The sequence below is a fragment of the Mytilus galloprovincialis genome, chromosome 4 (assembly GCF_965363235.1).
Source record: "Mytilus galloprovincialis chromosome 4, xbMytGall1.hap1.1, whole genome shotgun sequence".
Lineage (NCBI taxonomy): Eukaryota > Metazoa > Mollusca > Bivalvia > Mytilida > Mytilidae > Mytilus > Mytilus galloprovincialis.
Window position 1 is genome coordinate 63,377,776 of NC_134841.1, and position 27,626 is coordinate 63,405,401.

Genomic DNA, 27,626 nt, shown 5'->3' on the forward strand with positions numbered 1-27,626 from the left:
ACACCTTATAATTTATTTATTCTTTCTGCTAATTCTTATCAAAACTATGCCATATATTTGTATACTTCTGCATTTTTTAACCCGTTATTCGAAAATCCTTAAAGGTATATTTCATATTTCAGTAAGCCAATCGATGAAGATTTGGAACAGGAGACATTTAGAGGAGTTCTCCTTCAAGGGTAAGTGTCAGGATCAGATCAGAACTCTCCCCTTCTGATAACCATAATAAAACAAGGACTGATAAATACTGGGGAAAGTCCATACTGAAAATCTAAAATCTCACAAGAAATCGAAATTATTGAGTAATATCAATGTTAAATAGAGGCACAAATTTTCTCATGGTACCTTAGAATCCCTCAAAGAATGTCTTTGCTTTCTGTTTATCATAATAGAATAAGGACTGATTAATTTAATGCTGGGAAAATATCACAATGAAAGTTTTACCTTAAAAAGTATTAATTGAGTTATATAAAAGTTTTATAGAGGTAAAAATTTAAACCTTGGTATCTTAGAGGACTCCTCAAAGAACTTTTGAAAGGGTTCTATAATGCATAAATTCAAAACTATCATATGACACTCTACTTTCACATGGCTCAATACTATAGAATTCATTACCATTAAAAACTGTTAAAGATAGTTACTAAAAACAAGCCAAATGTTCATTGTTTTTTACTCTTATAATTTTTTTCTGTCCGCTGTTAGTGTTTCTTTTATCATTTTATTATTAAAAGAAATATGGCAGAAATAAAAATTCACATGTATTTGATGTCTGTGCTCTGTATTCTAAAATTAGAAAATCACTCAGCCATTTTGTCTAGGCTTAAAATTGAATGAAATACTTAAAAGAATTACTCAGAATATGTAAACAATAAGTTTATTCATTTCCGTGTTATTTACAAAGAGGATACACGATTGACCCAATTATATCATCTATGTCATCATCTCGTGTGAAAAAAAACCATGAAAAACGTAAGATACTTGTACTGTAATAGGATTTTTTACATACGCTAATCCCCTCCTACGTATTAACTTATATTAATATTCAGTTGTGTCTAATGTTTGTTTATGCAGTGTTTGTTTAATTTATTAACTGCATATTTTAAGTGTCTATTGTCAAAACAAAGATGACTTTCATTGTATCCCAACAAACAAATAAAAAAAAAACTCCTTGGAGATTTAGAGGCAGTATTAAAAGAAGCATTGAGGATATACAAAAACTTTATAAGGGGTAAGATTTTTTATCTACCACAAACATTTTAAATAGTAAAAGTATAACAGAAATATTTGAAATACATGTGATAGAGTCTTGGAAATATTTCTTTATTTATTTCCAATACATACCATTAAAAGAGAACAAATCATAAACCAAGAAGGGTTCTCTCTTTGTAAAAATACTTAAAAGAAGATGAGTTTCTTTATTCTGTGTCTATTATAGGAACCAATAGTTATATTACAGGAAGAATGAACCTCTATCAATTATTTATAAAGACCAATCATTAACAGAGAACAAGTCCTCCAAATCAGAAAGGGTGGCCCCCACTTTGTAAAAACCCTTAAAGAAGATGATTGTTTCCACTTTACAATTGTTGAAACTAATCAGGTTGTAAGTGGAACCCAAAAATATAAACCTTTTCTGGCACTCCAGTATCTTTTAATCTGATTTTTTGGGAAATCTTTCATTAAATTCAGTAAAATAAAACCTAAAAATAGCTTTTACTTGTTTCAAAAGTATATTTCTATACTAAGGACCAAATTTTAGCTGTATCTTATTTATGAATAATGAGGTATTAACTGTACATCAAATAGATGTTTATAACAAAAAATTAAAATACTATTTTCTCAAAATGCCATGACAGGAAAGTTAACCTTTGAATGAATAGTTATTTAAATTTTGTTATTGTCTATACTTTTCCTTGTTTTAATCTGGAAAACTCAGAAACCCACCTTCAGATTTTATACAGAAAAATGTTCATGGATTTCCAAATTTTTTATGCTACTGTGTATCAAGATTTAAAGAGTTCATAAAAAAAATTAAATGTTCTTTGATGATTCTTGGACATGCAAGCAAACATTGTAAAAGAAGTTATTACCGCTACAAAACTTTTACCTTTGTTTCTACATGTATTTGTATCTGGCATGTTACTAACTTTTGCATGGAAAAATTTATCCACTATCTTGATATTGTGCTTTGCCGAACCTTTATGTATCAGTTTTTCAAAAAATCTAATGTTTAACTAAAAAAACAGGATATTTGAATACTGATTGATAATTTATTTAATTGTATTTTAGATCCAGTACAGATGGTCCTCCAGAATCTCACGAGTCATCTGATGAAATTGATGGTATGTCAATACTTGAGTTATCTCCCATGTTACCTGTTTAAGTTTATGTGGTATTTCAGGCCATACTGTCTTAAAAACTTGAGCAAAATTTTCATACTCAAGACTCAGATATCAACCAATCAAAAGGCTGGATATGATGTTTCGAGACATATTTATACCCCCGCTTTAATACCCCCGCTTTAAAAAAGGGGGGGTATACTGTTTTACCTCTGTCTGTCAGTCCGTCCGTCCATCAGTCCGTCCGTCAGTCAGTCAGTCCGTCCCACAAAACTTTCGTCACATTTTTCTCAGGAACTACACATCCACCCTTTCTGTAATTTGGTATCAACATTTATATATGTCAGACATACCGTGTGATGCGTTTTCAGATTCATCACTTGACAACTTCCTGTTTACCGAACACTTGTATGATTTTACACATGATAGCCAAATTGAAAATTTTCGTCAAATTTTTCTCAGGAACTACAATACAAGGATTTCTGAAATTTGGTTTCAGGATTTATATAAGTCAGCTTTACCGTGTGATGCGTTTTCAGATTCATCACTCGACAACTTCCTGTTTACCGAACACTTGTATGATTTTACACATGATAGCCAAGTTGAAAATTTTCGTCACATTTTTCCCAGGAACTACAATACAAGGATTTCTGAAATTTGGTTTCAGGATTTATATAAGTCAGCTTTACCGTGTGATGCGTTTTCAGATTCATCACTCGACAACTTCCTGTTTACCGAACACTTGTATGATTTTACACATGATAGCCAAGTTGAAAATTTTCGTCAAATTTTTCTCAGGAACTACAATACAAGGATTTCTGAAATTTGGTTTCAGGATTTATATAAGTCAGCTTTACCGTGTGATGCGTTTTCAGATTCATCACTCGACAACTTCCTGTTTACCGAACACTTGTATGATTTTACACATGATAGCCAAGTTGAAAATTTTCGTCACATTTTTCCCAGGAACTACAATACAAGGATTTCTGAAATTTGGTTTCAGGATTTATATAAGTCAGCTTTACCGTGTGATGCGTTTTCAGATTCATCACTCGACAACTTCCTGTTTACCGAACACTTGTATGATTTTACACATGATAGCCAAGTTGAAAATTTTCGTCACATTTTTCTCAGGAACTACAATACAAGGATTTCTGAAATTTGGTATATAAGTCAGCTTTACTGTGTGATGCGTTTTCAGATTCATCACTCGACAACTTCCTGTTTACCGAACACTTGCATATTTTTACACTATTAATATTATCCACTTGCGGCGGGGGTATCATCAGTGAGCAGTAGCTCGCAGTTTCACTTGTTTGTACTCCAAGTACTGAATGACAGAGTGCCCAGATCTCTCATTAATATTTGAAGAAAATTTTCATCTAAATTTATAAATTATACGGTTACATCTTAAAAGAGAGCCTTTTTTTCCTCAGTATTTTACAAATATAAAGATGTAGGGGAAAAAAACTTTTAACATACCTAATTATCAACAGCATTTGGGATTCACATATTCTATATAAAAAAGGACATAATGCAATGTTTAGTTTGACAAAGAGTTAGTTGTGTAGCTATGTTTAGATTTAAAAAAAAAATGTAAATAGTCATTACCCGAAACATTGGCAAAAAATTAAATTGGTATATCCATATTATGTAAAATTATTTTCAATTATTCACATTACAGCACCAAGTGATGGTAGCAGTGTACAGATAACCGACGACTTTTTAACTGTATATAAAGAAGAACCAGAACACTGGAGTGTGACAGTAGATAAAAAGGTAAATAATTGTACAGCTGATATTTCCCAAACTTTGTTGGAAATAAAAAGAATCTATTATATACACTTATGTATAACTTAAAATTTTCATCTAATTATACCCTTTGGGAACAAAAGTATTTCCACAATCTCTCTGTCCTTGTGCCTTGACAGGACAACTCCTACTCATCAGCTAGATGAATATTAATGAATTTGTAGTAAGTTGTAGAACACTGCTTAAGAATATGCATACAGCAATAAAACCAGATCATGTATGTTCAAGGGGAGGTAATCAAATTTACTTTTAAAAGTATTTTCAGCACAAATTCTAAATGGCTGGATGGATATTACAGAAACTTTACATAAATGTTGAACAGTACCTTAGAATATGCTGAAATGAATATAATCATGGTCCCACTTGTTAAAGGGTAGATAATAGAATAAACCTACTTTCAAAGGAGGGGTTCCTTTAGTGTTTTTCTCATTATTCTTGGAATAGATGACATTCCTAGACAGTCTGTATAAGAAGTAAGATTTTATTTTTGGCGATAACGGCAGATATTTAAATTAAAAAATATTTGAGTTCATCGCAAAGTATGATATGTTTTAAACATAAAATTGTTATTGGTATTTGCAATTACAAATAACCTGGTAAAACGAAAAGTAAACTATTTGGGAGAAAAAAATAAATGAGGATATTTTATAATACATAGATATTACCATGGAAGTATTATATTGACAGGATCTCCAACAAGCGGACTTCAAACGTTTATAGTGTGATGCCGCAAAATCGTCAAGTATCGGTTAATTATTACGACATGTCTTATGGATGCATGGGTTCCGATCAAATTTTTGGAACCTCATGAATGATCGTAATTACGGAACATACCGAAATAACCGGATGTGTACTTAATTGTCGAGGAAATGAATTTAACAACCATGTGAATGACAAATATGTCAGTTTTTACGGGTTTGCTGCTTAATAACAAATAAAAACAAAAGAAGCGAAATCCCCGCGACTGTTTTCACCAAAGAAAATAAAAAAAGAAGAGTAATAGATACTCACAAGCCATAAACATTTCAGTTTAAGTTGCAATCAATTTTAAAATAGTAAGATTTTTATTCATGAGAGAGCCGTTGCCTAGACACACGTTACTGTTATATTCATGTTAGGCTTGAAAATCATAAAATTCTCATGTAAAGTAAATGGAACTGAAAGTTTTTATCAGTAATTATTATCAGGTTTTACTGCTAACTTTGACAAATATTTTAATGAAGTGTTTAATGAAAGAATTTCCAACAAAAATTTAATCCCAAAGTTGGCCGGGGGGAAGGGGGGGGGGGGGGTATGGGGTTAAAGAGCTTTGATCCGAAAAAAATATCAAATATTTTGATTTATTGTTTACTGAAAGTCAAATGGCAAATATTTCATGCAATTTAACAAGAAACAGAAACATAAATTGCTTAGCATACGGTGTAAGATGTTTCAGAACTGTTAATTAAGCTTTTAAACACATAAATAAATTCTAAATTGGTTTCCATGATAAAAAAAAAATAACCTGCTTAGGGCCCATCATGGTGATCGTTCTTTAAATGAATCAAGAAATATTAAAAGCCATCCGTAAAAATAAATCTGTCAGACGTCAGATCGAGTAATCTCGGACTAGGTTGAATGTTTAAGGTTGTTTACAACTTTGGAATTTTCATAAAAGGTGTAACAATTCATCTGCATGTCTCGTAACCTGATATTGCTATGTAGAGGTCATCACATGCGTGTAGTTATTAACCTCTTTTAGTCTTTAAACATATTTGATAAATAAGTTATAATAACATTTTACAATAAAGAAAACCATAAATAGTTGTGTAACACTCGATAAAAGTTTACAATCTTTAACTTAAAATTTGAGTTATCTGGTTCCATCTGGCACACTACAAGCGCATCACATTATTTTCTGCATACACTCTACTTCAGAATAATGTAATTTTCATAATCAGATATTTCCCGATTACCAAGTTCCAATGATTAAAACATACTCAACAAAACTAAAAATAAGCTTGCCCTCTTTCCGAATGCAGTTAATTTTCTTATGTCATTCTGTTAAATATGGACCAATTTTTTCGATCTTTTCAGCGTTGTTCTTCATTTATTGAACGGAAACAGGTGTTGTTATGCATGTGGCGATTCACAAATAACCACGGGAGTTTCCGTGTTTATTTACATTAGTAGGTAGATACGACAATCGATATCAAATCACGTGATAAGACCAATTTCAGTTAAAAGAACAGGCGAAGGTGGCATCACAGATACCCCACAAAGGAGTTTTCACGTACTTGACAAACTGAGTCAAAACCTTTTATTTTCTTAAAGAAATCAGTGGGATGGGAATGTGCTAATTTTTCGTTGGAGTTCCTGTCAATATAATACTTCCATGATATTACTATAAAATAATATAAAAATTAACACACAATTATATTTGGGGTAGTTAGCAATCTAAAAAAAATTAAAAAAACAAAGACAGCGAAATTTGTTGGAATTGTGGAATGTTTCTCTTTTACATATACCTTTTGAAGGAAGGATAAAAGTGTATTAATGCAAATAATAAGAAAGAAAAGATTATTTCATTTTACATATACAGCTTACAAGGATTTTGTCATCTGTTAATTACTATGTAAACAATCAATGTCATTAGTTTTTCAATGGTTTCTATATGTCACAATGATGTAGGATTAATCCTTTGATTATCTAATTGATGTGTAATTACAGATAAATTAAAGATAACAATAGATCTTTATGCATTTAATTATTACCCTCAAGCTCTTTGATGTGATTCTCTCTCCCAGTATTCACACCTGGGTTCAATAATACAATCAGCTGATTTTTTAGATGAAATTTACACCTTGAAAACAAATCAATGGAAATTGACAGTTTGATGGACACTGCATAGTTTAAACTTTATGTCAAGATCTATGAACACTTTTTACATTGTTACACAATTGAGAGTGTTGACATGTTAAGCTGCACAAAATGTGTATTTTACAGTAGTTTATGGATTACTTTTTAGTATTTTTTAAAAACATAGTGCTATATTGATGTATATATTTATTGTGTGGATATTGAAATAAGGACAGCTGCATTCTTGGAAATTTTCATATTCAACTCTGCATGTGTGTATTGCATTTCAAAACATTCACAATGAATGAATTTTATTCTGATCAACAGATTTTAAAGAAAATGAATTCAAAGGATATAAAGAGACAGGACACAATTTGGGGTAAGTTTACATTGTATGGTTCAACTTTTAATTTCTGTTTCAGAATACTTACATCTCAGTTATCATATTAAAGTCTCGTTACTTTTGTAGGTTAAACCATAAGATCTTGTTATAATTCTGTATTGCCACTGTACTTAAAAAATAAGATGATGTGGTACAATTGCCAAAAAACCAACTCTCCACCAGAGACCAAATGATGTAATTGTTTACAACTGTAGGCCACTATGACCTTCAACAATGTGCAAAAACTCTCACTACATAGTGAATAAAAAAAGGTCATGAAAAGACAAATGTACAATTAAAATTTGCTATACTTAAATTTGAGTTATGAACTGGTGTTACAAGCTAGGATAACTGGAATACTTACAAATTGTCAATAAAAGATTCCTTATAAAATTTTTGTATTATTTAAATATTGTATGTAGATAACTGGATCTTCATATAAATTTAAAATCTGAGCTGATATCATATTGAAATATACATTTACAATGTAACTGTTTAAGTAAAAGGATATTTTCTTTTTCAGAATTGATACAAACAGAACGACATCATTGCAGAACACTTAAAATTTTACAGAAGGTTTGTTTGTTTATCTTACATTGTTTTCGCTTCTCTCAATTAATCAAGAAAAAAAAGATTTTAAGCATAATAACTCTTTAGAACTTCGTATTGTTTTACATTAAAGGAATTTTCACAAGTTTTTTTTTTAATTTTTTCTATTTAATGTATAATGGGTCTCATTGGGGTCTAAGCGTGATGCAGGATTGCTTATTTTTTTGAAAGCGTGGCACGTGAAAGTCAAATCATTGTGCCGTGAAAAATTGAAATGAAGTCTAGCGATTCACAGGAAATTACAAAAAAATGAGAATTGCTTACCTATATAGTGTAAGAGGGATACAGGAATCTGACAAAACAGCAAGCGGGATCAGGGATCAGAACCCCTAAATGAGACCCCCTGTATAGGACAGAGTATTTTGACAACTGGTATAGAGTAAAAACAAGTAAACAATTTACAGAATGTATCCTTAGGAAAGAAGCCACTCTAAAAATTAGCACAAATGTTGATCTTTTTAGATTCAGGCTTCTTGGTCTGTGTTCTCATTACACATCATGCACATGCCATCATTTAAAGTACATTGTATTTATTATTATGTTCTTGTCATTTTTAGGTATACAGTCAAGGCATACTTCACGATTTATTGATGCCTCCAGAAACCGTTGACAAATTGTTCCCAAAGCTAGATGAACTTATAGATATTCATATGACATTCCTCCAAAACTTACAAGATTTACAGAACAAACGACCTGACCATAGCGTGGAATTTATTGGTGATACTTTAGTTAGACAGGTTAGTTTGGATTGAAAGTCCTGATATTTTAGCTAATATGTTTTGATATATGATAATGAGAAAAAGAATATAATGAAAGATCAACGGGAAATATGTTAGTAATATGGAAGTTTCAGAGGGTGAGATAATTGTTTGAATTGGATGTCATCTTTTTTATTCCCCACCTAGGGGGCATATTGTTTTTCCATCTGTGCATTCTTTTTTTAATTTTTTTTTCATCCCCCCCTGTTTTTTCATGAAACTTCAGAAATTTAAATTGTTAAAAGGTGAAATGTTAAAAAGCCTATATAGATAATTCTCAACCCATAATTGATAATGTTTTTTTCTTATTTTAGTTTAATGACGAGTCAGCAGAAAGTATGAAGAAATGTTATGGAGCATTTTGTGCCAATCAAAAAGAATCAGTGCAATTTTATAAAGATCTTCTAATTAAAGATAGAAAATTTGTTACTTTTATACAGGTAAGGTAAAGATTGAAGCATATTTTTCATTAAACTTATCAATATGAATTTTGTAGATGAAATACGTTGAATATTCGTAAGTTATATAGCAACCTAACAGCAAAATATTTACCTTACCACGTTAGTTTGTATACAGAAACATGTATACTTCTAAGTATGACTGGTGAATATAGTATGAAATTCAAAACAGTGTAGCTGTGGCCATTGATTGACACATTAAAATCATCCATTGACTGGGAAAATTTAGGTGAACGTTTGTATGTAACGACCAATGCTCACTATGTACTTTTTAAAGACACTTAAACTATGGGGTCACCAAAGGTTTTCAACACCTAAATAAAGTAATTCGAAAAATTATTCAGAAATAACATGATATTTTGATTTATATTAATTATATAAATCAAAACACAAAGGTTATTCCTGATTAATTTTTCGAATTATTTTATAATTAAAGGCATTAAGAAACCTTTGGTGACCCCACAGTTAAAATGTCTATCGTAGGTACGTCGTGAACAGTGGTCGTTACAGACTAACGTTCACGTAAATTGTCCCAGTCAATGGATGATTTTAATGTGTCAATCAATGGCCACAGCTACACTGTTTTGAATTTCATACTAATTGTCCACAAACTAACTATTTGTGTATCTTGGTTTATATCTGTTATGAGTTCAGGTGTCTGAGTTATATCTGTTTCATGAGTTCAGGGTTTATTTATAAATAAGAAGATGTGAAATGAGTGCCAATGATGCTACTCTCTACCTAAGTCACAATGTTTTAAGAACTAACCATAATAGGTCAAAGTACAACCATCAACATGGAGCCTTGACTCACATTAAATAGCAAACTATAAAGATATAAATGAGTTCAGGATTTTTTGTCTCCTCAAATAGGTAGAATTTTGAGATGTATTTAATATCAGTGATGCATCCTTTATTTCTGGTTCATATGTCATTGGATATTTATTATTTGCACATAATTAAAAAAAAAAAACAATCAGATTTTGGTATTCTGTTTTAAGCCTGGTACATGTATGCATAGTTTTTTTGTGAATTTATCAAAAAAGGGAAGAATAAGAGATATAAAATCATACATGTTGCTCAATACTAAAATCATGGTGAATTGAAAATATTTTTCATACAGCATTTATAACATTGCATTATGAACAACATATTGTGAAGCAAGTTTTTAGAAACAGCTTTATAATAATGTTACAACATTTTAACTCATTGACATATTTTGATTATTTCAGAGATGCAGTCATCACAGTTTATGTAAAAAGCGTGATATTCCATCATTTTTACTGTTAGTAACTCAACGTCCAACCAAATACCCAATACTCATAGAACATATACTCAAAAGTACAAAAGGTAAGTCCCATGGGAGCTGTCTTCTGGAAAACTCGCGTTATAATGAATTTAGTGTTAAACATTGGAAGTGCAAAGACAAGTTTGTTCACTTCATCTAATTGTATTCATAATAAAAAATACATATATGTGGTATGATAAATGATTACTTGTCAAATAATTATTTTTTTTTTAAAGTCAAATAGTTTTTTGGATACTACCTCTAAAGTACAGTTTCCAGTAAGTACATGTAACACCCCTTAGGTCACAAGGTAACATTAAAAAAAAATTGCAGATCACTTTGGTTACTTTAAAGCAATTAAAACATTAAAATAAAAAGGTATTGAACATTTTTAAAGGACACAGGTTCTATTAAATGATGTGTCAGACTGCAAGGTTGCCTACCAAACCCCCTCAGGCTGCAGGTCATATGTAACCATGTTGTACCACAAATGAAGTGAAATCATAATTATTTCAATATTGGTAACGTTCAAATCAATAGAAAATAGTAAGTTGTTAGTCTTTTTATGCCCCACCTACAATAGTAGAGGGGCATTATGTTTTCTGTCTGTGCGTCCGTTCGTTCGTCTGTCCCGCTTCAGGTTAAAGTTTTAGGTCGAGGTAGTTTTTAATGAATTAAGATATTAAATTACACAGATGATTCTATCATATATTATGTCACCAAGTCATTAAAGCAATATTTTTTCTTACAAAAAGCAGAAAGAAAACCATAAAGAAAGCCCCCAAAAAATTGTTGCTGGTATTATTTTTTTTTATGCCCCACCTATGATAGTAGAGGGGCATTATGTTTTCTGGTCTGTGCGTTCGTTCGTTCGTCTGTCCAGTTTCAGGTTAAAGTTTTTGGTCGAGGTAGTTTTTGATGAAGTTGAAGTCCAATCAACCTGAAACTTAGTATATATGTTCCCTGTGATATGATCTTTCTAATTTTAATGCCAAATTAGAGTTCTGAACATAGAAAATGATGGTGCGAGTGGGGCATCCATGTTCTGGGGACACATTCTTGTTTTTTTCAATGTGATTATTAAACAATGTTCACTTACGTCGTTTAAATGAAACTAAACATCTTTTTTTAGAAAGAGAATAATTGTTAGTTTTAATATTTTTTGTTGAATTTGCAATTTGTACTATTATTTTTTCAGATAAGAAAGACAGAGAGTGTTTAAGTAAAGCATTACAATTAAGTAAAGAGTTACTTCAAGGAATAGATGAACATGTTGATGCATACGAATTAAAACGAAGACTTTCAGAAATTTACCAAAAATTGGATTCAAAGTCTTTTGCAACATATAAAAACAGAAAATTTAAAAGATCAGATATATATGCTAACCATAGAAGTTTAGTGTATGATGGTCAGGTCCACATGAGAAGTGCTAGAGGAAAACATACAGGTAAGACAAAGGGAGGCAATTAAGAATTATCTCCCTTTTATAAATGCAATAATTATTTGAAAGTAGAATGAAATTCAAAACAGTGTGGCTGTGGCCATTGATTGACACATTAAATTCATCCATTGACTGGGACAATTTACGTGAACGTTTGTCTGTAACGACCACTGTTCACGACGTACCTACGATAGACATTTAAACTGTGGGGTTACCAAAGGTTTCTTAACGCCTTTAATTATAAAATAATTCGAAAAAATAATCAAGAATAACCTTTATGTTTTGATTTATATAATTGATATAAATCAAAACATCGTGTTATTTCTCATTAATGTTTCGAATTACTTTATTAAGGTGTTGAGAACCTTTGGTGACCCCATAGTTTAAGTGTCTTTAAAAAATACATAGTAAGCAGTGGTCGTCACATACAAACGTTCACCTAAATTGTCCCAGTCAATGGATGAATTTAATGTGTCAATCAATGGCCACAGCCACACTGTTTTGAATTTCATTCTATATTGATTTTTTGATTGTTTGCTTTGAAAGAAACAAAAACACTTTTAGACACTTAACCAAAATCAATAATAATCATACATTTCTATTCATTTCTAAATATTTTCTTTTTCTAAAAATCTTTTATTAAGCAATGTTGAATTCTTTACTTGGTTTTGTTTTTTGTGTATGGATGTATAATAACAAAATGACTTTTATTTTGCAGAAGTAATATGTGTAGTTTTAACAGATCTTATATTTTTCCTGCAAGATGTCAATGGTAGATATAATTTTCATTCCCAAGATGACAAGGTATGTTTATAGAAGGAAAATATAGCTATAATAATTTATTTCCAGTCTGTGTTATTTGTGCATTTAGAAAACTATTTCTTTCAACAACTCACCTCATTTTGAAAATGTAAAATAATGAAACTAAACATTTTTTTGGGGGTTATTTCATAGATTTTAGGAGTTTCTGCTGAAATATGATATATTTTACATTTTGGTAAGGAAGAGTATCAATTGACGACCTGAAATTCATACCTGAACTTGACATGACCTAAAGCTATAAACTGATCATTTTACTTTCATTATCTCAGTCACAGTGATGCATTCCAACACTAAGCAAAAGGTCATACATAATTGCAAGCACAAGATTGGCCTGAGACCATGTTTGAAGGGGATCAATACATACATTTTTTCTGCAAAAAAACAATAATTATCTTTTCTGTCAGTACATTAGAGTATACTTTCTAAGGTATGGGCTTTGCTCATTGTTGAAGGCAGTACAGTGACCTATAGTTGTTAATTTCTGTGTCATTTTGGTCTCTTGTCTCATTGGAAATCATACCACATCTTCTTTTTTATATTTATTCATTTCACAATTATCTTAACAATTTCAAAACATTACAAAAACTGCTGTATAAAGTTTAAAAATTAACATTTTAATTTTCTTTTTCAGTCCTGTGTAATACCTCTCTTTGAACTGCTGGTCAGGGAAAAGTGTGACACTAGAGATAGTCGTGGAATATACCTCATAAGTCATAACAAGAAAAATCCTGAGATGTACGAGATAGTGTGTAACACATCAACAGAAAGACAGAAATGGATATCTATACTACAGAAAGCTGCAACTAACTGTCCCCCAGATTCTGCAGAAGGTAAGAGTTATCTCCCATTTTTATGCTCCTGCTGAAGTGAAGAGGGCATTAACTTTTCCCCTTGTTTGTCTGTATGTCCCAAAATTGGTTTCCATTCTCAAACTGTATCTTTATATGAAAGCTGAGATGTGATATGATTGCCAATGATACAACTATCCAAAAGAGTCCAAATGTACGGATGTTACTTATAATTAAAATAAAATCTTCAAAAGTTGGTCTTGAAATTTTTAATGTTCTATTTTACTTTGGAATTAATGCAGTCTTCAGAGCACTTTGGAATTTTCTAAAGGTAAAAAAATAATCCAAATTTTAACCTGAAATCAAATTTGAATACTTTATATTAGAATTTATTAATGTTTTTTTAGTGGATGAGGAAGACAGTTTAAGAGAAGAACAAAGACGTCAAACGGAGTCAAGGTCAGCTAAGGTTAATGAAATCATAGGTAAGATTTTATAAGATTATGGATAGGAAATTTAGAAAGTATATAAAAGGCTAATTTTCGTTGTTTAACAAACAATAGTATCTGCTTTAATACTGTCTTGTTCCAGATGAAGTCTATTTCTAATTTTTTTACCCGTATTCTGATAAGCAGGATTTGTTGAACCTGGTTTTTTAATGTTTATTTAAGAATTGAATGCTTCTTTTTGTAACTTTATTGGGGTGTAAAAGCGTTGACCGAAGTACATTTTGTATGAAGCGCGGAAGCGCTTCATTCTAAAAATGTGCGCATGGTAAACGCTTTTACAACCTTATGAAGTTACAAAAAGAAACATTCAATACTTATAATTACATTTTTTAGCTATGATCATGAAAACAAGAATTTTACATTTTTTTAATTTAATTCACCTGTGCACTTTATTATGGACCACATGTTATCGTGAATGATAAGTTTTATTGACTGATGGAATTGCTTAAGGAATAACATGTGATGTGCAGTTAACCAATCAGAATAAAGTGTTATAATGAAACATACATCTAATGTAATTATTTTGATTTGTTCACATCATGAACATGCATGAAGTGTTTGCCACTGGACTTAAACATGCAACAGAGACCTTTCTGAGAGAAAAGTTTATTAAAAAATAACAAAAAAAGATAAAAATTTTGAATAATTATGATTTGACAGCTGTAGGATTGTAATGTACACTTAATTCTGAAATGTGTTCTTTAAAGTTATGTTTTTATTTATAAGAATGATTTTTTTTTAAACTAGACAATAAAACATATTCTTTGATTTCGTTTTTAGAACAGTTACATAAAAAAGATTACGATATCAAGCAGATTTGTGATGACAAAAATAGACTAATGGTAGAACTATTAGAAATATACAGCAATAGAGAGGAGAATACATCTCGGGTGAGGTTCAACAGTATAAAATGTTTGAATTTCTAATGCGGTATTGTAAACGAACCTGAAATTATATCAAATTGCCAATAGATAAACATTGATGTCCCTTTTTGAATTGCTGTATATATCATTATAAAATAAAAGAATTGCTTTGCTTTTGTATATTACATGTGGATTTTTAGAGGGGATAAGGGGACAGGGTCCAAATTTCAAGTTTCGTGCTAGTTGAAAACCTTTATCCCTCTGAAATTTAAAAAAAAGATAAAATGTAACAAATTTTCATAATCAGTAAAAATGTTTAACCACTTCAGTTACAGGAATAATGTCTCATTAAAACATAATCAAGTGTCTGGGCAGGTAATATGCAGACATTTTAAAAATATTGCCAATTTGAAAAAAAAGTAAAATTTTACTTCTTGTTTCTAGAGACCTGGTTCAATGGAAGATGAGGGCACTGAACATATGGAAGCACTGCAGGCAGCACTTCAAGAAGGTAAGCAAGAGTTATCTTTCTTTAGTTGTATTGATATTATTGTAAAGATTGGACTTTGTAGAAAATATTTCATTACTATAATTTAATTACTTTTAATGAAAATTAATTTGAATGCATAAATAATATTTATACTTTGATAGTTGATTTATCAAAGATAAATTTTCCACCTGTGATATAAAAATCAATGACCATTTTGTACATTTATACCTGTACTAAAAGTATCTACTACAAACAAACATATCTTTGTTATTGTAACATTTTTGTGGTTTGTACAATTATCAAAATTAAAATTAAATTAAAAGTTTGTACCTGTTTTCTCAGTTTCAATGACTGCATATTGAAAGTTAATAATTGTTTTTTTTTCATAATTCTAGTGAATGCATACTAAAAGTTAATACTTATATTCCCAGTGTCAATGACTGCATATTAAAAGTTAGTATTTGTTTTCTCAGTTTCAGTGACTGCATCCCATTTAACCACAATACTACAAGGGAACAATGGAAATGGTTCTCAGCTAAGTCGTCATGTTAGTAGTGTTGGGGAACATTTCAGTAACTCTTACCAAATACCACCAGTGCCAAAACGGGCTGAGACATTTGCAGGATTTGATAGTCAGTTTGAGGTGCCAAAAGGTAATTAAAATGTCTTCATAACATGATAAATAAGGAGGAGTTAAATTTGAAGAAAAAATAGTGTAAAAGATGGCATACTTTGAATTGATAATCTTTCATGAACTATTTGTTGTCATTTTGTCCTTGGTTGAATCTTGGAGTAATTTCATAATAGACAGTAAATATAAACAGCTGTTTGGTTTATTTGAGTTAATGAACCAAATTGGTGTTGTATTATAGAATCTTCAATGTTTTGATGGGTCCGACCCTCATTAACAAGGTTGCTGAGACTGTACACATAACTTTACAGGAAAAATATAGGGGGCTGAAAGTGGGTGCATATCATACACAAAAGTGTACTATACACAGCCAAATATGATAGCAACTTAACAAATGTTTTTTTTTTCTTTTACAGCTTTATTACCAAAGAAGAAGCAAATCTCAGAGGCTGAAGAACTTGAAGGTCAAACTTCAAGTAGTTTACAAAACTTAGATAGGGCAGTAGATAGTGACTCAGAGTTATCTCAACTTGCTGATGTTTCTATGGCATCATATAAGGTTAGTACCGTAGAGAAAAAGAATCTAAGAGTGAAAAAATTCTATGCAACAGTAACCAGGGACTTTTTTATTTCAACTTACTATTTTATCCATGACATTAGTCATTATATTAGTACCTTTTCTGAATTTGAAAGTAAGATGTATTTCCATTTAAGAAATGCTATTAATAAAATAGTATGGGCCCTCACATCAAAGTATTGTTCCCAAAATCATCCATCTGCTTAAACGCCTATTATCGACTCATAATTTTGGCTAAATTCTTGACCAAAGCAATAATAATTAAGTGGCCAATAGACTTCATGTATCATTCATGTAAGGAAAGTGATGCTACGAAAAATACATACCAACTAAGATTTATTAAGAGAAGAGATCTTCTATCATATAGGGAGCCGATTTTTGTTTGAAAATTGGATACTGATATTTTCTTCCACATTGCTTAAAATTCTGTGGTTATCCATGAAACAAGAATATCATGAAAAGGGATTTAAAAAAAAAACACCTTAAAAAGATAAAAGAAAAAGGGTGTATTGTAAAGTTTCATAACTGAACTCTGACTGTCAGTAGATCTATTATGTTGGCTGTGCAGAACAAAGATAGAAAACTTACAATCAGTGTAAAACTATAAATAATACATAGTATACAATTATATTCTGAAATAGATCTAAGGAAACAGTGTTATCAATGATAATACAGACGAATGTCTTCTAAAAAGTAAACAGACAATATCTCTGACATAATCTTCAATCTTCAAGGTGTATGCTAGTAAGGGGAGATAAGATACAATATGTGCTATGATTGCAGTGAATTTGATATCATGAGTCATATAAACAAATATTCTTTATGTTTTTTGCAATATCAGCAGAATTAATGGGAATTATTCTTATCTGAAGTTGTGATACTTGTAGATATATTTTTTATAGCATTTTTATCAAAGACAAATGTATTTAGCCACTGATGTGCATAATTGACCTTTATTTGTTTTATATAACAATAAACATATTTTAGAGGAAGCACTCGAGATATTGATATCAAATCACTTTCAAGTATTTTGACATTATAATGAGGTCAATATATATGATTTTCTCATTTGATGTATGTAGTATTATCAATATAAAAATAAGGAGATATGGTATGATTGCCAATGAGACAACTATCCACCGAAGTTAAAATGAAGTTGATGTTATTATGTACCGGCAACCCTACAATCTTCAACAATGAGAAAAACCAATAAAGTATTGTTGGCTGTAAAATCCCCAACATGAAAAATATGAAACAATTCAACTGAAGTTTGGATACTCATCTAAAAAAATATTTATAGGAGAGGAATTTGTAAAAGTGAAAATTCACTGGTTTTCCATTTATATTGTTAATTTTATGTTATTATTTTCACAATCATATATTGTTTACACTAAAATAATATTCTAATGATACTGTCCCCTTTTACAGCATATTGAACATGATGACTCTATGGACAGTAGCAAAGTGTATGATAGATACAGTAGTGATACTGGTTCCTATGGTGATATGTCTGGTTCCTCTACATATTCAACGTGGGTGTCAGGTGACCATGTCCATTCAATAGCCCAGCTCTCAAGATCTCTTCAAAGCATTGTAGTAAGTTTGGTAGTCCTCTTTATATAACAGATACAAATATTTTGTCACCTTCTATAAGGAGAGTTCAGTGAGATTATCCATCACAAAAATGGAGATGCAAGAGAACTAGAAAAGACATTTGAAACTTGTCATAGGATGATAATTTGTAATCATTGTGTGTATATCATTTATTTTTAGTGAAAATTTTTAACACAAGTCCTTAAATATATCACATATGTTGCTTCACAAAACAAAAACAAGTTACATGGTGATGTTCCAGACTTTAAACATTTTTTTTTAAATTGGGACTCTGCAGAGTCTACCTTCTAAGTCTAGACATCATTCTTTACAAAATAGTAAAAGTAATTATCTTAATTAAATTTTATCAGTTTGAAATGACTTCAAGAATCATACTAAATTAAAGGGGGTATGTTGATTTTATTTTGTTGAATGATTTGTCAGTTGACAATGTAGTGAAAATTACTTACAAGAATTCTAAAGATAATGGGGAAAATTATTGATTGATTGGCGATTGCTTTACGCCACATTAGCATCTAAAGGCTTTATCACAGTAATCAATGGAAACATTTAGTGCCAAGGGAAAAGCTGTGAGGTTGATTTTTGTTTTGATAAGGTCGAGTTAGTTAATTTTATGATCCTTTGTTCAAAGATGCAAAAGAAATTCGTGTTTCAAATTGACATGTTTAGGTTTCCATTTGTACTTTAAGAGCAAAGTGCACTGGTCAATCAGTGCAAATTATTACAAGCTTATTGTATTACTATTTGACAAGATTGTATCTTTCTGGGTCTCACCCTGTGCAAATCTATTGCTTTAAAATATGACTGACATGCTTGTCTGGTAACATTCAATATTCAACTAGGTAAAACATGATCTGATTGATGTTAAACTTACATGGACAGTTTTCATTCATGAATTCCGTGTATTGCTGATTTTATTACGTAACTTTGAAGCATATCAATTCAATCAAGGTTAAATTGTCAGTGTAAATTAGACGAGTGAAAATTATTGTTATTTTCTCGTAAAATTTTAAGTATGACTAAGTTTGCGAAATTTCTTATTTATTCATCCCTAAGTAACACATAAATTATAAATATATGAGAAATGGAAACCACAATGGAATTGAAAAAGGACATTTATTCATCTGGAATGATTAGAATTATGAAAGATAGATGGCACATGGTACATAAATCTAACATTATCAGATGGATTTCATACCTGGTAAATTACATAATCTGATATTTTCGTGTCAAAACGTGAGAAGTGCACCGACATAAATTAGTACAAGGATACCTTTAAGACACAGTTATAATTTTTATGATCTTGTTAAGAATGAAGGCTCAATGTGAAAAAGAAGATTTTATCAATTTTATCTTGATTTTGAATCTTTTAAAAGTATATTAAAATGTTGTCTGTTAATAGATAAAGTGTCTTTCAAGTCCATATCAATTAACCCAGAAAATATTATTTATAGACATACATTTGATGTTTATAGTAAACTATGAACTATTGTCATGTTCATTCGTGCTGTTAAAGTACATTTGTAACTTATATTGCGTTTTGTCAGGCCATTTTATCTAGACTTTTGTTAGGGTCATTTTGTCCCATTATTGTTCAGAACTATTTGTACTTTTCAGTCTTTTGTCATTTAGATATTAAATTACACAGATGATTCTATCATATATTATGTCACCAAGTCATTAAAGTAATATTTTTTCTTACAAAAAGCAGAAAGAAAACCATAAAGAAAGCCCCCAAAAAATTGTTGCTGATATTATTCTCTTTTTATGCCCCACTAAGACACTTACAATAGTACCTACAATAGTAGAGGGGCATTATGTTTTCTGGTCTGTGCGTTCGTTCGTTCGTCTGTCCAGTTTCAGGTTAAAATTTTTGGTCGAGGTAGTTTTTGATGAAGTTGAAGTCCAATCAACCTGAAACTTAGTATATATGTTGCTTCTGATATGATCTTTCTAATTTTAATAGAGTTCTGACCCCGATTTCACTGTCCACAAAACATAGAAAATGATAGTGCCAGTAGGGCATCCGTGTACTGGGGACACATTCTGGTTTATTTTTTTTTCAATATTTACTTATAGCCAAATCTATTCCTAAGTCATATTTTAAAATTTAATTTACAGATTGGAGTAGAAATTCATATTTTAATATATTTTTTTTTATTTTTTAGCATTTAACAGAGAAACAAGTGACAGCAGTAGAGAGTCTGAGGGCACAACTGGCTGAGGCAAATGAAAAAATCAATAATTTATCAGCAGAGGTTCACGATAGAAAAGGAGGACTGAGACATAATCAACTAGAGGAACTTCGTAACTTACAGGTGGGTACACTATATATGAGATGTCAATTGTCAATCATGGCATACAGGAAAATGGTGGTTCCTGGATTGCATATTTTTCAAAGAAATTTATTCAGTCTTTCTTTGTTCAATTTGAAATTCCTAAATGTTTTCTAAAAAAATAAGATCTAAAGATTTCTACATGAAATTTGTATTTATACTGAAAGAATAGGTAGCAAAATTGTGCATAGCCGAAGCCAAGTCTAAATGTAGTTTAACATTGCAAAATCTACATTGACAACTCAATGTGTTTTAGTCATTTCATTTCATTTAAACACACTTTTGTAGTTGTCGCAGACTTTGGTCCCTCAAAGCAAAGATTTTATCTTTTCACAAATAATCTCCAAAAAAGTTAATGTTGGAGTCTTTTTTAGAGTTACATAATGAATCAATTAGCTCTTTCTTTTAAAAGCTAACGGTAATACATGTCCATCACTTGTGGTTGTGGTTGACATTGTAATTGAACATGGGGATAAAGCTATCACTTGTATATGCTCAGGTATATGTTCTTAAAATTGGTCAAAATTATTTAGTTAGTTTTAGACATCATATTTGATTCATTTTGTTTTCAGCTTTCAATTGTTCCTTCGATTTTCATGAAATATATTTTAAAAAAACAAATATATTTAAAAAAAAGTTTAAAAAAAAAAAAAATATCTGGAAGTTATCAATGGATTTTCAAAAGGATCTTTTTCAGTTCTGATTTTTTATTTGTTTCACTTCAGGAAGAGGTAAGGAGAGACAGACAGAAACTTGAAAAAGAAAAGGAGAGAGAAAGAATGGTGATAGAACATGAAAGAACAAGTATTGAGGAAGAAAGGAAGGAGCTAGAAAAGAAAGAAGTAAGTTTTAGAACCCTTTAAAAAGGAAAATAAAACAACACTATTGGTAAACAAATGGTGATTTTTCAAATGAAAAAAGGGAAATATTTGTTGAATTTGTTTTATATTTTTATGAAAGAACAAATAGCGCCTATTACACTGTATTAATGGTATTTAGGGACTTTTGAGAGAGAAAAAAAACTAAAGTTATAAATACTATGGATGGAGGATAACTTGCATTTTCATTGATATCTAATTTCATAATTTTGCCAAAGTCTGCTTACAACCCTATTGGAAATGTTTGAGGCGTTAAAAATTTTAATTTTGTTTCATCTGTACACATAAAATCCACAAAAATTAGCATCTAAGAAAAAAGCCAAATCCTTAGTTGATCCAGCTTAATGCTAGCATTATTTTTTTTTCCGAACCAAAGGTTTTTGATACTTTTGAAAATTTCGACATTCGTCTTTTTATATGGTTCTTTAATGCATTTATCTTATTCTTACAGTCTGAACTTCAAAATCATAGAGATGACTTGAAGAGGAAGAAAGAAATGTTACAAAGGCAGCAAGACTTGTGGGAGGAAGCACATCAGATGTCGAAAACTAATAGTTCACCTGGAATGACAAATAATGATGTAGAAACTCGACCGGATAAGGGTCGAAGTTCACCTGCAAATTTAGAAAATAACAATTCTCATCGGAGATCAGCCTCAGCAGATTTTTGTCAAATGATTGAAAATGACATGGAAAACTTACGACAAGGACATTTAAAGACAAGTAGACGTGGAACGGATGTTTCAAGATCAGACTCTAGAGCATCTATTCCTAATTCTAGTTTTACATCAAATAAGATGAACTTGCCTATTCATTTAATTAGTGCTAAAAATGAACAAAAAGTGAACCCCATAAATCCACAGCAGATTCCCACTAAATTATTATCAGGACAAAGTTCAGCGTCATCTTTATCGCATAAACTGCCATTTAAACTGGCAAGTAGTAACAGTGCTAGCTCCCTGCCCTCACAGGGAAGCAGTAGTCAATTACCCACAAATGCCAGTAGTTCTAGTCTGAACCAAAAATCTTATACCTCAAATCGTGGAAATACAAAACAGCCAGCAGCACCATCACAGTTGATGGGTGTGATGAAACTGGCTCAGCCTGGTGGCTCAAAAGCAAAATCTCCAGGTTCTAATATGTCGTCAGATGGAAAACAAGGATCTCCCAAACCAGACCAAAAAGGAAATAAATCAGATGGAGTCATATACTTTTAACAGGAATTGTAAGTATTTGTTTTATAGCATGCTATTAGATGTGAATCAAGCAACAATCAGTCATATATATAGCTGTCTCAGTCGTTGTAAGGTAGAATTTCATTAAATTTTCTTACACATTTCACAAATAAAAATTCGACAGCAATTTTTATTAGACTTGTGTATATATTATATTTTATTGTTTTTGTATTGCTTGCTTCATATGTCAAAAGAATTTGATACTTATTAAGTATCAAATTCTTTTGACATATGAAGCAAGCAATACAAAGTCTTATGAAAGGTAATCAATATTAAATTTTTGTGGTTTTGTCAGTTTATCAGATATGCTAGTAGGGTTTATATATATGATATTGACCTTAATTTTATGGTTCATTGGTCAATGTGTAGGTTTTTTGTGGTTTTGTCAGGTCTATCAGATAGGATAAGCAGTAGGTTAAGGAAAATTGCACATCAGCTTTTGATTACATTCTACACAAGGAAATATTATGTTGCTATACAATAAATGCTTTTGTTGTAAGGATAGTCACACTTTTAATTTAAATGGACACCATTGTTTACTGTTTTTTTTTTCTTTCTATTTACAGAGATGTGTCGAATAATAAACATGGTAAATGTAGCAGCATAAGAAACCGGGATGCAGAGCAGTTTAACTGACTCATGTTAGATATGTATTGGCTTGTTGAGAAACATGTGATATTAGACATACATATATTATGTTATGTCGGACCCGAATGTGACAAAAGTCTGCTTACCAATTATTGAGTGTAGTTACAGCAGACGACAGAATATGTTAATCTCAAACTTAAATCATGCTGGACATGATTTTGCTGTTTGTGTTCACTGATATTGACTTAAACAGCATTTATTTTACATCATTGTGATAATTTTATCATGTAACAATAGTAACCATCTAAGGGAGGTAATGTAGAGGTTTTATGTGCCATATATATTTTCAATTTTGTTTCAAAAATGAAAAAAAGTTTGTTTGGTTTTTTTAAGTAAGCAACTTTTCATCAGTAGGATTGTAAAAATATGTTAAAATTATAAATAGTTTTCTTGTCTGTTTACTTCAAGCATCATATTGTACAAGCTAGATGTTTGTAAATTGTAGAATCTAATTGTAAATTTTCAGTTTAATAATTTTGGATTTTTATTTTTATAATCACAATTAGAGTTTTTTTCTTTGAATAAAATGGTAAAAAAAATAGAATAAAATTATATTTTGAGAAAGAAAAAAATAGTTTCACAAATATATAGATATATATATATTTTGATGAGTCTATGAAATATGATTTTAGAGGAGAAATAGTTGAATGAAAGGGATTTTTTTAAAGAATGAAAAGTCAAATTTTATGACAAATACTTGTTTAATATAGGATTGTTGATTTTTTATAAACACTTTGTAGCAACTGGTTTGCACATTGTTTTATTGTAAGTACATTAGGCATTTAACAAATGAAACAGAAATATCACACTGAATTTACTAAATCTCATGTAAAAACAGTTCAAATTAAAAAAGGACATAAAATTTCCCAGCATGAATTTTGATGACAATTTGTCAGCCTTATGACTAATTTTCTGATATGTGACAGAATAAAAACTAAATTAGAAACATCAAAACATATTCATAAACAGATGTGTTTATAAAGTCAGGTGATAAACTGATAAAAAATTGGGTTAATTCCAGATTTGACATTCCTACCACATGCATATGACATGAAGTTAAAAAAAATGTTTTTATGGTTTTGTTTTTTATAGAAATTTTGGATGTGCAGCAGTATTTTTGTTTTGAATAGTAGATTTTTTGATAAATTTAATTTCAGTGTTGATTGTTAATATAAAAGTGCTAATTCACTAAATGTTGTTGCAGGAATTAATCAAATTTGATTGGATGATTTGTTCTCGGGTACTACTTTTCATAAACATTCCATTTTTCATGTTTTGCCTCATTTTCATTTTCATTTTCGTATTTTTAATGATTACATATGAAATTTAATTTTGAACGTTGAAGAATGAAAAAAAAGCATGCTTTTCAGTAATTTCCTTAAACTTAAATAGATATTTTATGAACTTTGATTTTTTAATTGTACCCGAGAATTAGCCAATACAAAACCAGTTTTGGAAAATCAATTGTCACGGAAAAAAAATCATAAAGCAAGATAACCTCTTAAGTAGACGAGGATTGGATTTAAATTCCAAGGATTGAATCATGTTTCTGATTTTCTATGTACATTGTAGGACATAGATTTATTTATTTTTTTCTGAAAAAAAAAATGGCCAAAAATATTTATAGGAATCATGAGAAAGTGTATTTGCTAGATCGAAGTGTACAAAGTATCAGGGATAACATTTCATTTGTAGGTCAATATTTGTATAAAATTGTATATTTTTGATAAATCAGTGTCTCCTCGAAAACATCTATGAAAGATGCTTAAAACATCAAGATATATGATACTGATACTGTGCAATGTAGAAAGGCTTATTTATTACCAAACTTTACATGTATGTAAATACTCAAAACTACCAGAAGTAATTCACCATTTCAGAATCTAATGCATTCTGGGTAAGATTTTCAAAACATTACATCAAAACATTGTGATTGGCTAACAACTTGTAAACAATGCAAAATTCAACCAATGACATGTGTTATTTTCATTTTGGGATACAAAAAATGAAATTACCCATAATCCTTTAGATTGTGAATTGACAAATTGTGCTTGAAGACAAAGAAATTCATCATCTGTAAACAAGATAACAGATTGTTAAACCGTTGAGATAGGAGAAGAAATGTAATTTACCAAACTGAAAAATTCGGCAGAAAATCGAGAATGAATTTTTGAAATTTATTAAACATATTGTTTAGTATTATTTAGTTTGACTTACTAATGAGAGAAATATACGTAAAAAGTATATCAGTTAAATAATATGACTTTAATATGTGCTAATTTTTTTTATAATAGTAAAAATGTTCATATCATCTAAGTTAATAGATATTACTTAATTTATTACTATAGCAATAAAAGCATTATTGTTTATTATTTATTGATTTAGGATTATTACGAAATAGTCTGAGTAAATATATGAGTAATTTGTATTTTTCGAATAAGAGCAATTTATGAATTTGCTCTTATTATTTGGTGTTTATCACTAAATATGGACTTGTAAATCTGAATGTCCAGATTATTGATCTTGATTGTTAATGGTGTAAATACCTGATATTAACCACTTTCGTGACCCTAATTTCTGGGTTGATTAATTAACATTGTTATTTTCTCATGATAACTTTATACATTTTATTATTAAATGATTAAAAATATTGGTTTATAGTAAAGGTGAAGAAACAATTATGTCTTATTTATTTTTTTCGTGGTTGAAATGTTTCGTACACTTACAATTCATACCCTTGATTCAACAGACTTCTGAACTTATGCAAGTGGAACATGGAAACATCAAATACTTACCAATACTATCAGACTTACTGCTATGGATTCTTTTATTTTTCATGGATATTTAATTTTTTGTGGTTTTGGCAAATAATTCATTCAAAACTACATTAAATTTTAACTTGTAAAAATAAGAGGATTTGGTCAGATTACCAATGAGACATATCTTCACCAAAGATCAAGAGACACAGAAATTAACAACTATAGGTCACTGTGCAGCCTTCGACAATGAGCAAAGCCCATATATACTGTATAGTCAGCTATTAGTTGAACACTTAAATTTGTGAATCACCTTTACCCACATAATCAATGAAATTTGGTATCATACATAGAATGAAATTCAAAACAGTGTGGCTGTGGCCATTGATTGACACATTAAATTCATCCATTGACTGGGACAATTTACGTGAACGTTTGTCTGTAACGACCACTGTTCACGACGTACCTACGATAGGCATTTAAACTGTGGGGTCACCAAAGGTTTCTTAACGCCTTTAATTATAAAATAATTCGAAAAATTAATCAGGAATAACCTTTATGTTTTGATTTATATAATTGATATTAAATTAAGGTGTTGAGAACCTTTGGTGATCCCATAGTTTAAGTGTCTTTAAAAAGTACATAGTGAGCAGTGGTCGTTACATACAAACGTTCACCTAAATTGTCCCAGTCATTGGATGAATTTAATGTGTCAATCAATGGCCACAGCCACACGGTTTTGAATTTCATTCTATGTAAAATGAATCCACAGTACTTCAAAGGCAACCTACACGTAATTTGTAGAAATAAGGGAATTTGGTAGAATTACCAATGAAATACTATTCACTAACGGCGAAAGATGTTAACAAATACATTTCCTCTAGCCTTCCACAATGAGCAAACTCTTTTTTTTGTCTTTTAAAATTTTACCAGTATATAATGACAGATGTTCATTTGAACAATTGATAATTGACTGCCCTATTATTATTTGGTGCAAGCACTTGGCATATACAAGCTGATGTTGAACCCATGTTTTATGGTACACTAGACCTCACACATATGTGACAATTTAAGTTATTATTCCAAGTTGCAGATAATTTTGTATTGATACATTCCACAAACAAACACATTGTTCTCATCAAGATATATAAGTGTTCTTGTATGTTATATTCTAATATAACCTCCTTGGTTATACCATACTTTTGCACCTGCAAACTTGTAATTGTAATATTACTGAACTTTGATGTTGGTTACAAAACACTATTGAGTAGTATAGGTGCAGCTATTTCATAAATTACATGACATCTAGAATTAACAGAATGGATTATCATGCATGGTCATTGTTTGTAGCTCATATTTTTTATAACTAGATACTCTGTGCACTCTGCAATTATATCAAAGACATAATAATATATCTTTCTTAGCCCTAAAGAAACTTAAGTTTTTCTAGGCTATCTTCTTGAGTGCAGAATTTTCCTGAAAAATATTGTCCAAATATTTTTTTCTATTCTAACATGGTTTCTTTCCCTCTAAAAATAAATACCTAGAAAAAGCAA

General features: G+C 30.3%; 1 protein-coding gene across 15 annotated transcripts in view; it reads left to right on the forward strand.

The window, feature by feature from the left end:
* Positions 1–23,887, forward strand: part of LOC143072675 (rho guanine nucleotide exchange factor 28-like) — a 143,460-nt gene extending 119,573 nt beyond the window's left edge. For 13 of the 15 annotated variants that reach the window (XM_076247735.1, XM_076247731.1, XM_076247737.1 and 10 more), the window contains 21 exons: positions 123–179; positions 2,290–2,342; positions 4,024–4,118; positions 7,317–7,368; positions 7,895–7,947; positions 8,538–8,717; positions 9,053–9,178; positions 10,428–10,545; positions 11,682–11,930; positions 12,643–12,728; positions 13,378–13,576; positions 13,942–14,019; positions 14,824–14,933; positions 15,351–15,417; positions 15,870–16,049; positions 16,444–16,586; positions 18,033–18,200; positions 20,387–20,536; positions 21,280–21,396; positions 21,884–22,656; positions 23,233–23,887. In XM_076247735.1, the coding sequence (XP_076103850.1) occupies positions 123–179; positions 2,290–2,342; positions 4,024–4,118; positions 7,317–7,368; positions 7,895–7,947; positions 8,538–8,717; positions 9,053–9,178; positions 10,428–10,545; positions 11,682–11,930; positions 12,643–12,728; positions 13,378–13,576; positions 13,942–14,019; positions 14,824–14,933; positions 15,351–15,417; positions 15,870–16,049; positions 16,444–16,586; positions 18,033–18,200; positions 20,387–20,536; positions 21,280–21,396; positions 21,884–22,648 (3,046 nt within the window). In that variant the 3' untranslated portion in view covers positions 22,649–22,656; positions 23,233–23,887. The remainder of the gene's footprint in view (positions 1–122; positions 180–2,289; positions 2,343–4,023; positions 4,119–7,316; positions 7,369–7,894; positions 7,948–8,537; positions 8,718–9,052; positions 9,179–10,427; positions 10,546–11,681; positions 11,931–12,642; positions 12,729–13,377; positions 13,577–13,941; positions 14,020–14,823; positions 14,934–15,350; positions 15,418–15,869; positions 16,050–16,443; positions 16,587–18,032; positions 18,201–20,386; positions 20,537–21,279; positions 21,397–21,883; positions 22,657–23,232) is intronic. The other 2 variants (XM_076247740.1, XM_076247744.1) reach the window with 1 other exon arrangement.
* The last annotated feature ends 3,739 nt before the right edge of the window (positions 23,888–27,626 follow it).